Below are 13,906 nucleotides of genomic sequence, written 5' to 3' on the forward strand. Positions count from 1 at the left end.
ACAAAAATTAAGTGAGCGTTTGTTTCGTATGAGAGCAATGGAGGGTTAATGGCAACACGCTCCAAATTTTCGAGGGTACGCATTTGACAAGCGAACTTCATTGTTAGGACAAATTAAAGTAACGGAATCAAGTATTATGATTGGTTTATTCAAGCACCTATTATGGAATTGCTCAGATTGAATTTCGATCGAAATTATTCTGTTTTCCATAGAAAAACACAATAGAAATCTAGAAAATAATTGAATAATAATTTAAATCGGAATTTATTCCGAAAAGTTCCATAATACTCTCGTCTATTGTTCAGATAGTGCATATCGAAAATCTCGTATGTCTAGCTAAGGCATGTCACTAAACAGCTGATCGACACATCAGGGATGTGTTCTGCATGCCGAAGTGTTCGTCCAGCTATGACGTCAGGCACTGAGGCTGTCTCGAGAAACGGAACACTTGCTACTTAATGAAAGTTTGCTACTCAGGTATTTGAGTGTCGCGCTTCATACACCATCCTGTTCTGCGTATACGATACGTTTTTCGTCGAAATCTCGAACACGGCGAAAAGTTGTCCGTTTGGAAACTGCGAATCGGAACGCGGTTGTGACATCACACCTTGGATAAACGAAACTGTTTTGGACGAGAAATTACCGATAACGAATTTAATATTTTTATCATTCTTTTTTTATATTTTTGACTATTTATAACATAATTTTTATATATTCCATCTTCATTTTTTGATAAATATAAAAATTTTATATTTGCCTTTTTTTACAAACTCAAAATAAATAATTTTATTAATATTGCAACAAAAAATATTGCAGAAGTAAATTTTTTTATTTAATTTTATTTAATTTTAGCATTAAAAAAGTAACGGAAAAAATTATGAATTGTTACTTTTTTAAGTAACGAGTAACAGTAATGAGTAACTTTAAAAAGTAACTTTGGTTTACCAACAATCATTGAAAATATCATAGATTATTAAACGATCACCAAATGAATACTTGCATTATTCCAATTATGATTATTTATACAGTCTGGAAAATCGAAAAGGGATCTAACTTTACTTTCGTATATTCTTTTTTTCGTATAATATTATTTATATAATTTTGACTTTTGCATTTATCAGGAATGTACCATCAAACACCAGTAAACGATCACCAAACGAATGGTAATGGCTGTTACTGGATTTTCAGTAAGGGAAGGAGGGGCCAACTTCACATAGTTTATTTCACCGGTATTCAATTCTCACTTGGGCGTATGTTTCTCACGAGCCAGATATTAACGAGAACGGTAACGAACGCTGCAGAATGTCAGACGTGTGTCCGCGGGCTGGTTTACATCGTGATTGCGAACCGCGGCAGTTAAATTTCGACATCAACAAATATCTTAATCTGTTGATATTAAAAAGAACGCTTTTTATTAAAGCGCACGGAGCGAAACGAGTTAGGTATGAAGAAAATCTCCACCCTATGGAAATGGAGCGGTGTTTATTCACACACACCTCACTATTTTATTGAGCGCGTTTGGGTAGAAGCTATTAGCGCTACTTATTATTCATTCTACCTTTATTATTCATTCAGATGTAAAATAAGGATAGAATGACGTAAATAACATTAATAGCATCTCCTCGAACGCACTCATTGACACATTTTTTACCACTGTGGATTCCCAATACGGGAACGTAAGCCCGTTAAAATGTCAAACGCGATCACGCATTGGGAGATGATTTTATATAAACCTCTTCGCTCCGTTCTTTCTTCATGTTCCTTTTCTCTCTCACTTTTCTTTTTCTCGCATCAGATTCGTGAAATTCCGCCAGCGTTATGTAACACACATTTTTATCTCACAATGTAGCGGCCTTGAATAAACTACAAGCGCACCGTTCACCTACAGCCGAAATTGGCTGCGTTTCCTTCTACTAATTTTCGAACCGTTACAGAAGATAAAGGAAAGAAATGTTTTAGGAAAGAAAGGCAGTGCCTAAGATAAACCCAAGAATTCGACATCTTTTCTGGGAGTATAAAGAGAAAAAGTCGAGGTTTTGGAATGAATGATGAATGCATCCGAAGGCCTTTTCCTGCTTCTTGTCCACGTTAACATTCGTGGATTTTAAATGTCATTAGGGGATATATGAATAGTATTATATGTATGAATATAAAATGCGAATGTTATATAACTAACGCGAAATTTATGTGTAAAGGAATCAATTAATCTTTATTTTGCTTGTCAGATTTATTTCTCTATTTTAAATTCGTAGTTCAATAAGATGGATAATTTCTTCATATTAATATTGAGATATACACATAAGAAAACATTAATAACTTTTATTGAGAAATGCTGGTCGGTCATATGCTATTAAGTCAGTTTGCTATGATCACAGTAGTATACATATATCTAGGAAAAATAATGACACAATATCTTCAAAAGTATTTTAATAAACTGATTACTGTAGTTATTATATCAGTAACTGGTGATATTTCACCAGTTAACTATATAGTAATCAGTTTATTGAAAGACTTTTTTTTTTAAGGGCGATCAGGTGTTTTTTGACAGACCTCATTGTAATAGCCGAACTTCTATCGGGAGAAAGATGAAGAAATCCAGGCGCGATCCAGGCCATAAAAAGGCCCTACTCTAACATACTTTCAACTTTGTGCTGGGTAATAAAAAAAAAAGGAAAATAAACCACAAAACGCCTCTTCCTGCTTCATTGAGCCAAGCCTTGAAGCAACGGTTCTTCAAACTTTCTGTCTTCACTGTGGCAGGCCAGTTGGCACTCGACCGACTCTTCGGCGAGAAAAGGCCACCAAGTTACGTACCGAAGAGCGAAGTAAAAGGGCCTTACTGGGGCAGCAGGCGCCACGTGTCGCGGTTGCACACCTGGAACGCCAATGCGTTTCTCACATGAACGACATCGCAGGAAATGCGCCATTATCAATGCACGTCTCCGGGGCTCATTGGTGGCCAGCTGAGCTGACCTTACGTAACTTGTGCGCGGTTTGGGGCCACTTGACTCTCGTGTCATTAACCTTACTCAGCGTAATGTACTCGGCGACGATATTTCGTTAGAAACCCAGAACGCGTGAGTTTCTCTTATGTAAGCGCGCACCAAGCGCTCGTCTGTCGTTTTGTGGTGCCACGTGAAACTTATGTATCGTACGTACGAGCCAACTCGCGGGATTATTAACAGAGAATCAATAAATAATTACTCCAATAGACCTTCAATTTTTCTCATTCTTAAAATTCCAAATATCATGGAGATTTTATACGTGAAAATGTTAGATTAATGACTCCACTGACAATTACGTTCGAGCTGTATAAGTTTTAAACTTTGGTTAAACATCTTTGAAGAAGCACAATCAAACAATACATAATAATAAATACATGATAAAGTGCTTTTCCTATTCCAATTTATTGTGTAACATTAAAATAGGATTCATTATAGCGTCACAAAAGTGTTCTAATAGAACATGGTAATATTTTCTTTTAATCTGGCATTAATTACGGCTTCCTTTTTAATTGCCTAATTAAAGTAGTCAGCGAAATCGGATCTACTTGTGACTATTTTTAGCTATGTAGCAGAATACGAAAAAAAAGCGTTCTATCAAATGCGAGACCAGTGGAAGAGAAAGCTAGGCCCAATTCAGTCCTCTTTCGTAGACCCCAAGCTAAAGTCTTCAAAGTATTGAGCAGCAGCAAGAAGGGATGAGCGTACGATCTCGGAGATCAGAGTCGAAGGCCGATGGTGCATGCAGCCGAAGAGGCACGAGTCTTTTTTTTTACTCATCCTTAAAAATCCGGTTTCCAAGACTGCAGTTTCCAGACGAAATTTTTCGCGGGAACGATCGATAAAAAATTCAATTTGTTGAAATATTTGGCAATGAATGCTCGTCACTGTTATTAATGGTAAAGTACGTTACTTTATCTATATCTAGATGAAAACTCTAGATATTTCTGTGGACTTAAAAATTATTTTGTTGTTAAACAACAGAATTGTGCATAAATACACTTGTTATTACACAATTACACAATTTATAGAATCGACAGATTAGTAAATTTATACTGCGTTTTGAAATGTTTTTAACATTCGTAAAATGAATGTCTTCTGATTGAGTTTTTTAGTGAATTCTTGTTAAAGAGATATCGAAAAATTAAAATGCTTTAATTTGTTTGAAAATTATACAAAATGTTCTTTAAAGCGAAATTAATATTATATTATAATTTCGAATCGATTGACCTTATAATTTCTAAGAAAATTAAAGTTTATACATGGCATTTTATTATGATAGATTATAGTTTCCTAATTTTTTTTGGCTCATTGTCCTTTTCAAACTGTTTCTTTAATTAAAATTTTAAAGTGTAGTTATGCGTATTTTTGAATCTTCAAATTAGATTAAAACTAAAGAAAATAAAATAACTAAAGACTGAAATTTTCAAGTTATTTATGAAAATAGAGCAACAAAGATGAAATTACCCTAAGTTAAACAGAAAGAATTGTCACTAATGAGAAGTCTGGGTCTGGTATGACGCTTAGTAATTTGTCTAGCGCAGTCTTATTTACTTTTCACTCAGCAAAAAATATTTTTTAAATATCTATTTTTTATTATAACATTTTTTAAATATTTAAAAAATATATTGTGTGCTGACTGGATAGTCCTTGACGTCCCTCTACTGCTCCTAGAACAAGCAACGCTCTTTCCGAGATCTCAGCGCCCATCGGTGAACGATAACGTCCCTGTTGAGATCTATGTAATAGATGTATCGAACTTATACGAACGATATATTACCTTACTTTTTCAAATGCATCAATATACATAACAATTATATGAATAGTTAAAGCAAATATTTTTGTACATTCTTGCAAAAAGGATTCAACTCCATTCAATGTGCAGATTTTTTATATGAGTAAAAACCTGATAAAGATATACTTACAAGCTAAAGATAACTTTTGATCAATTGAAGAAATATAACGTGAAGAATTAGGCAACGTTATTAAAAAATGATAAAAAAATGACAAAGATATTAATTAAAAATTAATCTGTTGTAAGGTTTCAAATGTAAATAAGCATTGAAATATGCAGAGATATGTGGTAAGAGCGTTGAAAGGTCGCAGCTTAGGATTGTCTAATTGTACAGTCACGTTCGATAATTTTAACGACAAAACTAAGAATATGCATAAACAGTACCTATATAAAATCTTTTTAAAGGTTATTAAAAACATTTTGTTAGTTTAATTTTACGCAGTTAAAATCAATAGTAATTTCATAGAATTCAATTACATGCTAAAACTTCAAAAATTAGTGTTATTAAAAAAATATAAATCACTCTTTGCTGAGATTGTATAGATCATACATACATCCATAAAAGTGAGAATTTTTTGAGTGTTGCGTTAAGGATAAATTAGTTAAATCGAACACTTATGTCAGTTGTCAAACTTCTTTATTTAATAGAAAAAGAACATTAAATATTCTTGATTGTTGACGAGTGAACACAATGCGGCATTCTGTAAATCGTGCATGCTACGGTAAAATAATTATCGCCCTATCGGATATTTGAGCGAGGGAGCTTTATGCACACGGCGCCGACCCCGTGGAAGCAGATCCGTCAGTCGTCGAGTACGGTTAAACTAAAAGTAAGGTACACGGTTTCGGATTCGCGCCCCTAATCTCAGGATCGGGAAACGTCGCTATGCGACTCCTCGCCGCTTCTAGGATGCACAGCCTGGGATATCTTTGGGAAATCTGATTATACGACGTCACAATGATTCGTCGACCGTACATCCCGGGATACTTGAATTCACAGCCTTTAGCCTGCGCTTGCACCTGAGTCGTACAGTGGCCGATCGATCCGATCGGCCCAATCGATATTCATTCTATCATTAACGACCTCCGCGCTGCGCTGCGCTGTGCCGCGTGGTCGTCGCCGAATGGCGGATGTCGCAACGGAATCTTACAACGGTGACTTTCACGAAAATCGTTCACGGGCCTGGCCTGTCCTGTCCGACCGATTCGTTGCCGAATCAATTGACGCAGGTGCGGCCCGCACTGCTAGAATCGTCACTGGAAAAGTGACTTAATGACACCGCGATGTTGGCGCGAGGAGCATCAGGTGCAAGGGCAGTCTCGCATTTTCTTAGGTCTGCTCTTTTTGATTGAACCTTGGTACACGATTTACTTTTCTACCTTTTTCTTTCACATTGGAAAAATGAAAAGAAAAAATAAATCGTACAGGAAGTTCTGCCAAAAAGAACAGATACCTTCGGCACGTGATTCGTCGACCAAACCCATACTCTCTAAATCTGAATCAGTAAACTGTTCACTGAAAAAGTGAAGCCTGATTTCAGTGCTATAACTTATATTTTTATTTTACTTATGCTTATTAATTATGCTTATTGATTATACTTATTAATTATATCAATCAATGATAATGTGCATTGTCTTTCAGGGATAATATACCGATTAGTGAAAATGTCCCTCTTAATCGCTGAAAGACAGTGAACAGTCACTGATGATCACAGTTATAAGGATAGCACTGCAAATCAGTAAGGTTTCATCCGATTCCGATTTAAAAAGTAAATGTAACATTATAAACGCATACAGTAAATTCACGCTAATGTTCACGCACAATCAAATGAATCACCTATTACATACTAAAATCTCTTTCTCACGCTCGCTCACTCGCTCACTTTCTATCTATCTTAATTAATCGAATTACTACTATCGTGAACGAAAGAGGAGTTTCGGATATCCTCATTCGTCGGCGGAGATCTATGGCGAGTCGACGGCGTTCGGATCGTGATCGGGATCGTTTGGAATTGCTTTTGAACTCGTTAACGTAGTTAACCATGTTCGGATCTTTTTTTGACTTGAACGCTTTTCAAAAATTATGGTGGTATTAGAGTATTATCAATGAAAGGTTCAAATGCGATTTTTCTGAATGTCTACAATATTTTGACATATTTTAGTGAATAGAATAATTATTGTAATCTGCAAAAGTGTAACAATAATATCATGAGAATTCCGCAAAGAACCTTTGGGTCGAAAAAACCCCGAACATGGTTAGAAGGTTAATGTGATAAACCGACAATTCTAGTCGAGATATTCCGACGAGGACCACGATTTATCACAATATGGCGGATTAACGCTATCGAAGATCGTCCGAGACGAAATCTCGTCGATTTCGCCGATCTGGAATACGCGCAAATAAATACGAGGCGAAGAGCAAGGGTGAACGGGAACAAAGTAACATTTACAAAGTAATAAATACTCGGGGTAACAAGAAATTGGAGTGATGAGTTTAAGATGAAATGAGAGGAAGGAAAAGAAGGAATGAGGAAGAGAAGATAGTGAAAGCTGTTCTAACTTCCTTTGTACTTTAAATCGTTTGTTGTGTTGTCGTGGAAGACTTCTGCTTTATTTCGTTCCTTGATACTAAAGTATTCGTAATTAGTTTCACAAAGGAGTTATCTCCTTGCCAAAAAGTTATTTATGTACTACTATTGTGATCCCGGCGCCAGTAAAATGACTATTCAGAATTTTTAATGTGATTACGATATTGCAATCAGCAACTCAATGATGTTTACATCACTACGCGATTAACGTTTTTTTTTTTTTTTTTTCATATGCACGATAAAAAGAAGCCACGTTTATGAAATCATGAATTTAAAACAATAAAAAAGATTGCCGATTTCTAAAACCTGTTTTCAATCTTTCTATCCCTCTTAAATGAATTTAGAAATTAGGAATGGGGTCACGTAAGATAACTCTGGACCAAAGTTAAACGGATTAGTTGGGAATCGAGTATTGAATATACGCTCGAGAATCTAGTTTACACCTAATAGCGAATTCAATTGAACCGACTAGTGCGTACATTAACTCTTCGCATATTAACATGAGTTATTTAAGACTCTGACAATTTTTTCGTTTTACTCATATTGTGATTTTACAAAGAAAATATTTTTCTATAATCATGTCATTTCTCATAAATAAACACCCAAAAATTGCCCAAAAATAGGTGCAGTCAAATACATTTCTTATTATATTGTCCATTTTTGTGTACAGAAATTAAAAACTACCAAAAATTATTTATTATTTAAAATCTTTAATAAATTAAGTATCGGCTCATCGTTTATTAGCAATTTAAAAAAAATTAATAATTTATCATTTTATCCATTGTTATCTTCCTCTTTTCTTATACATTTTTAACTTCATCAAATTACACGATAAATTTTTTAAAACATTAAAACATTTCTAAAATTAAAGGAAAGTAGTAGAATATTGCAAACAATTCAATAAATAATTTAATAATAATGATGCTAATAGGCATCTAATGCATGGCAATAAAAAAATCCTTTTCAACTTAAAAAAAAACTATACAGAATGTGTTACAAAAAATAACATTTCTGTGTGAAATTGGAAATATTTTATCGTTCGAAATATTTGTGTTTTTACAATCAGTTTAGAACAATCTACAACGGCTTTAATGCGCACTTAGTGTGCCAGTGCACTCTAATACGGTTCAATTTACTATAATCGAATTCGCTATAGCTTACGCGATTCTATGAAGTATCAAAATTATTAGGTTCTCCGTACAAGAATATCCGTAATACGTTAACGATGTTTTTGTGCGAAGAGTTTAACTTTCCACAATCTACTAATTTTTTTTCCGTTTTTTTTTTCTTTCAAAAATCCACTTAAATACTAAAATATACTTAGATGTCAGAGAACGATCAAGTTTTATTTTCAGAGAAAATTTCTAGCTCTAAAAATTAAAGAGTGAATTTTAATAAAACTTAAAATTTCTCATTTTTTTAATAAAACTAATTTATAAACTTTTCAGTTAGGAATGTCAAAACTTTTCACAAATGTTTGATTTGTACTTGAAGATTTCGACGAAGCGTAAACTTTCAATCGTTCTCTGATAGTTAATATAAAATTAAACGTAATCTTACATTTCGGCGCGTGCATTAGCGTAGATGGACTCATGACATCAGCACACGAATCTCTTTGTTGGCCTCTCCTGCGGCAATAGGAACAAATACCGTGCCCGTGCTTTGAAGTTTGTTGAAAATACTTAATGGCTGCCGATATTACGCAGGGGCCCGTTGCTACCGCAGTCCTGATCAAGACCTCTGTACTGTAAGCAAACTTCAAAAGATTTCGGTGATATCGTGATGCCGACATTGCCCTCCAAGCTGGGCGGTGAGGCGTCCTTGGGCAGGTTCAGATGAAACATGTGCATCATCGAACTGAAGAACAGAAAGATTTCCATGCGTGCCAGCGTCTCGCCTAGGCATATTCGTCTACCGGCACCGAAGGGCATGAAGTATTTTGGCTTGTTAACTGTTGTCTTATCCTCGGAGAGAAAACGACTAGGTCGGAAGGCTTCCGGCTCATCCCAAAGTGTCGGATCCATGTGCACCTTGTACAGCAAAGGTATTACGTGAGTACCAGCTGGTAGCGTATAGTTGTCCAATGACACATCTCTGCAACATTAATTAGAAAAACGTTTTTACAATGGATCCCAATTAACGATCAATCGATGGCTTACAGATGGTTAATCTTTGAAAGGGTTTATATTTTTTATATACATATAAAAGTTTTGTTTTGTTATTAATAATTTTTTTTTTTTAAAGCATGATCGTGTAAATTTAAAGTTTCACGCAAAATTTAATTACTGCGCTTAAAGCTTGATAATCGCATATTTCAATGATTATGGGTATATGAAATACTAATTCGCCGAAGTCAAACACCAACTTGTATCTTTTTACACGCACGCACGTGCGCTCGTCACGCTCTTTCTGGCCGCGTTCTTCGCGAAGAAGTGAAACCGTGCCGTTCGCGCCGTTTCTAACGTTTCTCGGCGGTCATTACTTTCGTGCGCGATCATTCCTAACGCGAGAGGCTATCTGCCCTCACTCGAACAGGAACGACTCTTTGGATAAGAAAGAGGGTCATTGACCACTTACCTAAGGGTGGAGGGGGAGACAGCCGAAAAGTGTTCGACCCGATCGAAACAGACAGGAGTCACGCATAAAGTGCTTTCACTTTTGCTTGCCGAATATAATCATCCAAAACAAACGCGCGCGCGTACTGATATGCCAGACACGGAAAGCAGCCCGAAGAGGAAGGTGAGACCGTTGTGAAACCCGCTCTTTACTTATGTAGAGAGAAAGGGAAAGGGCCGGCCATGCGGCGCGAACGAGAAATGGGTGGCACAGAGGATTTTCCGAGATCATACGGGAACAATAAATCGAACATCAATTTACCGTGTAGTGGCGTGCGTGGTTCCAAGCGGCACGAGAGTGGATCTGCGAAGGATCTCTTGAATTGTCGCGTCGGTGATCGGAAGATCGGGAAGGTCCTTTAATAAAGGCAATCTCGTTCTTCCTACTTTCTCGTCCAATTCTTTCTGCACCGCCTTTGCCGCTTCCGGGTAATTCAGCATGAAAACCATTGACCACTCCAAGGTGTTCTTCACCGTTTCCATGCCAGCTGAGAAGAGGTCGCCCATAATTTGTTGCATTTGACGATCTGTAAAAGAAAAACAAGCAATTTTTTAAAAAAGGGTTCGTATTTATTATACATTATATTATACATCATATACGAATATGTTAATAATTTTGTGCTTGTAACAATGCACTGAAACATAAAACTAGCGTAGCGTACTTATTAAAAGTATTGATTTCTGCTTACCTTTATCTTTGCCCTGAAAGAGTTCGTGATCTCGGCCTTCTCTTTCCGCTTCTTGAATTTCGTACAGATACGCATCAACAATGTCGCGAATATCGCTCATCTGAATGAGTCCGTCGGTTCCATTGAGTTTCCAATGAGTTCTGTGATCATCGATGATCTGTTGGAAGAACTCAACCATTTCTGCTCGATTCTGCGAGATCTTATTTCGGATGCCGTTAATCCCTGGCAAGTAGCGCAATATCGGTATATGATTCGCGTACGTCAATTTCCCAAAAAGTTTGAATCCCTCGTCAATGAGATCCATGAATCTTTTAAATTTCGGATCATCGTTGCTGAAGCGCACGCCCATTGTGAGGGAACAAATCACATTGCTGATCGCCACAGCAAGAGGGGATGAAATATTTGTAGGCTCCTCCTTCCGCGTTCTCAATTCTTGAAGAAACATGTCAACCTCGCACTAGATCAAAATATCGTGATCGTTTATTTTACCGAATTTTGAATTGAATTTTTGGGGAATTTATTTTTATATGGTAAAAATTTTTTCAATGTCACATTTGCAAAATTTTTTATATATTGCCTTAAAAATATTGTACTATTTTTAAGTATAGACATTGTAAATTTCTAGTATTATATGTTTCTCTTTCGTGCATTATTAAAATTATAAATTATATATTGTTTATGTAGCACATTGTTTTAATATCACGCAAAGAGACACTTAAATAGTTAACACTTGAAAATTTTTAAAATATTTACCACATGAGAAAAATGAACAGATTACACAAGCTTATTAATCTAAATTCGATACTCACCATGATTCTCTTTTCCATATTTGCCCTGCCCATGCCAGAATTCATCATGCCGAACTTTCTAAGTTTATCGTGAAGAAATTTCCTCTGCTCGCTCCACAGGGCACCCTCTGTATTAACGATGCCTGCAATAACAATGAGGGTGATGTTGAATCGCGGGAACGTTTGTACGTGCGGTTCGTCCACGGACTCGTTTCGCGCGTTTTCACCGATCGGACCGAGAATTGATTGCAACACCTCGAAGTTAGCATTGACCGAGAAGCAAGCGTGGAAACTTGTAGCCATGACCGATTGGAAAAGCGACGGTTTGAAAAATATCAAATAGAACGATCGCGGAAGATAAGTCACCTGTGAAGTTTTCCCGAATTTCGTATCTCGCTAGTTTTGCTTAGCAAACGTATTAGAAAAAAAAAATGTTCCAGTGGCAGTTGACATTGAGAGCAATCTCAATCGCGCGGCACGAGCGAAGAACTTCCGATAAAACCGATGAAACGTGAAATCGCGCAAAAGACGAGCGAGTCAGCGGAGTGCTTTAACCCGCCCCGCCGATGATACGGGAGCGTGCTAAAGTCGCGAGATAAAATATGTTATTGAAATTTTTACTCTGCTCGACACTCACCGTATCCATTGATGATGTTCATGAAATCTGTGTGCGGTCTGCCGGTGTACTCCTCCTTGCTGAACATTTCGCGTATCTTCTGATAATCGCTGAGAACGACGATCACATCAGATCCAAAGGAGACACTGAATATTTTACCAAAGTCGTCGGCCAATTTCTTGAACTTCAAGTGCGTGGGGCCCGTCATGTTGGGTAAGTAGCCTCTGATCGGGCACCCCCATGGACCAGGCGGCAAGGCGAGACTACGTTTCAACCGTAGTATGCGCGACACCGTTGCAGCACCACCGATGAATATTAGAAGGGAGTAAAAGACCTCGAAATTGTTTCCACCCAGCGTCCACCACAACCACAGCACACTTTGCTTTACCAACATCTCGTATCGATCACGGACCGCCGATTGATCAAAGCGCCGTGAAAATATCGAAGCGCTCGTCTTCGAATATCTGTCGTTGCTTGGTTTATCACTGCTGCATGCACACCATACGAAGTCTCTATATTTGAACGGTTTTCTTCTTCTCTTAGTTTCTCGATACAAAAAAAAATACAGTTCGTTTGTTCGAGTGTACTACGTCCGTTCAACTCTTCGTCTTTTATATCTAATGCTGCTCTGATGCTGTGACTGCGGCTGTTGCGAGACGAATAAGCGATGTCCCGCCGTAAGCAAAGATAAATTACAAATCAAGAACGTACCGTGGGCAACATAGAACAGGCAGGGGAAAGTAGAAGGGGAAAAAGGAAAGAATCTACAAGCGATGGAAGAGAAAAAAAGAGAGAGAAAAAAATGTCGGTCACCGCCGCAGCCGAATTTGCTGCCGCTCGCCACGTCGTGAACTGTGCGAGCCACGGAAGGATTGAATGTACTAGTATACACCTTCTTGTCCTTGCCTGTCTTATATAGTGCATCAACTGACAGTAATTCTTGATGGGAGGGGGCCTCGACGAAAGAGAGAGACATAGGAACACCTATGGTAGGATGGTATTAACGAAGTGGGGAAAAGAGAGGCGGACCTTTGGTCTTACTTGTAAATCCATTTGTCGAGAGGGACACACAGGCAGAAGTATCCTTTCGAATCCTCTGGTGGGGACGGGTCTTCGCAGTAATTGTATTATTGAGCTGTCCTCAGACCAAGTGACGCGACGGTCGCGTCGTGTCGTCGTTGATGCGTTACTTTGTTTAAAAAATATGATGAATACAATAGATACACGGGAAATTATGTAAAAATAAATATTTAATACTTGTATTTTCCGAAACTGTTAATTAACACGATTTAGCGCATAAACGAATTTTTTTAGATAGATCTCGTCTCAGTTTTTAAATTTTGCATTGTCCGTATCTGATCTTTTACTTGACTCAAAATATAATTAGTTCTCTAAAGACTGAGATCGGATACACGATCAATGATTTCGCCTATTTTATAGCTTTTCTTTTAGGAATTCACAGCGACAAAAAACGTTATTATATACATCGTTTACTCGTTCTGTATGTTGATTACGTGAAAAATAATCAAAATAGAGAATATAAAGATCGAATTAGATCCCACTTTTATAAATATAAAAGTCCATTTTATTAATAAAGGATTACATTTATTGCACTGGTAACGTTTGTGTCAAAGATGCTTAAAAGAGCTTAGAAAAATCATTTGATTATTTAAACATAATCAGATTTATTAACATCGCATGTATTATAATCATATACTATTGATTCATTACTGCTCAAACACTTGACCGTCACAATGAATTAAGAATTATTTAATAGCCTATCGAGATAGTAAGTTATGTGTAACTGATAATA

General features: G+C 36.9%; 1 protein-coding gene across 2 annotated transcripts in view; it reads right to left on the minus strand.

Annotated features, from left to right (window-relative positions):
- Nucleotides 1-5,417: 5,417 nt before the first annotated feature.
- The window catches only part of LOC105196981 (cytochrome P450 18a1), a 92,071-nt gene continuing 83,582 nt past the window's right edge, over nt 5,418-13,906 (minus strand). The window contains exons 6-10 of one of the 2 annotated variants that reach the window (XM_039454760.1): nt 12,115-13,282; nt 11,499-11,620; nt 10,690-11,146; nt 10,263-10,527; nt 5,418-9,479 (exon numbers count right to left, since the gene is read on the minus strand). In XM_039454760.1, coding sequence (XP_039310694.1) covers nt 9,068-9,479; nt 10,263-10,527; nt 10,690-11,146; nt 11,499-11,620; nt 12,115-12,487 — 1,629 coding nt within the window. In that variant the 5' untranslated portion in view covers nt 12,488-13,282 and the 3' untranslated portion in view covers nt 5,418-9,067. Of the gene's footprint in view, nt 9,480-10,262; nt 10,528-10,689; nt 11,147-11,498; nt 11,621-12,114; nt 13,539-13,906 lie in introns of those variants that run through there. The other variant, XM_039454761.1, reaches the window with a different exon arrangement.

This window comes from Solenopsis invicta, chromosome 11 (assembly GCF_016802725.1).
Source record: "Solenopsis invicta isolate M01_SB chromosome 11, UNIL_Sinv_3.0, whole genome shotgun sequence".
NCBI classification, from domain to species: Eukaryota; Metazoa; Arthropoda; class Insecta; order Hymenoptera; family Formicidae; genus Solenopsis; species Solenopsis invicta.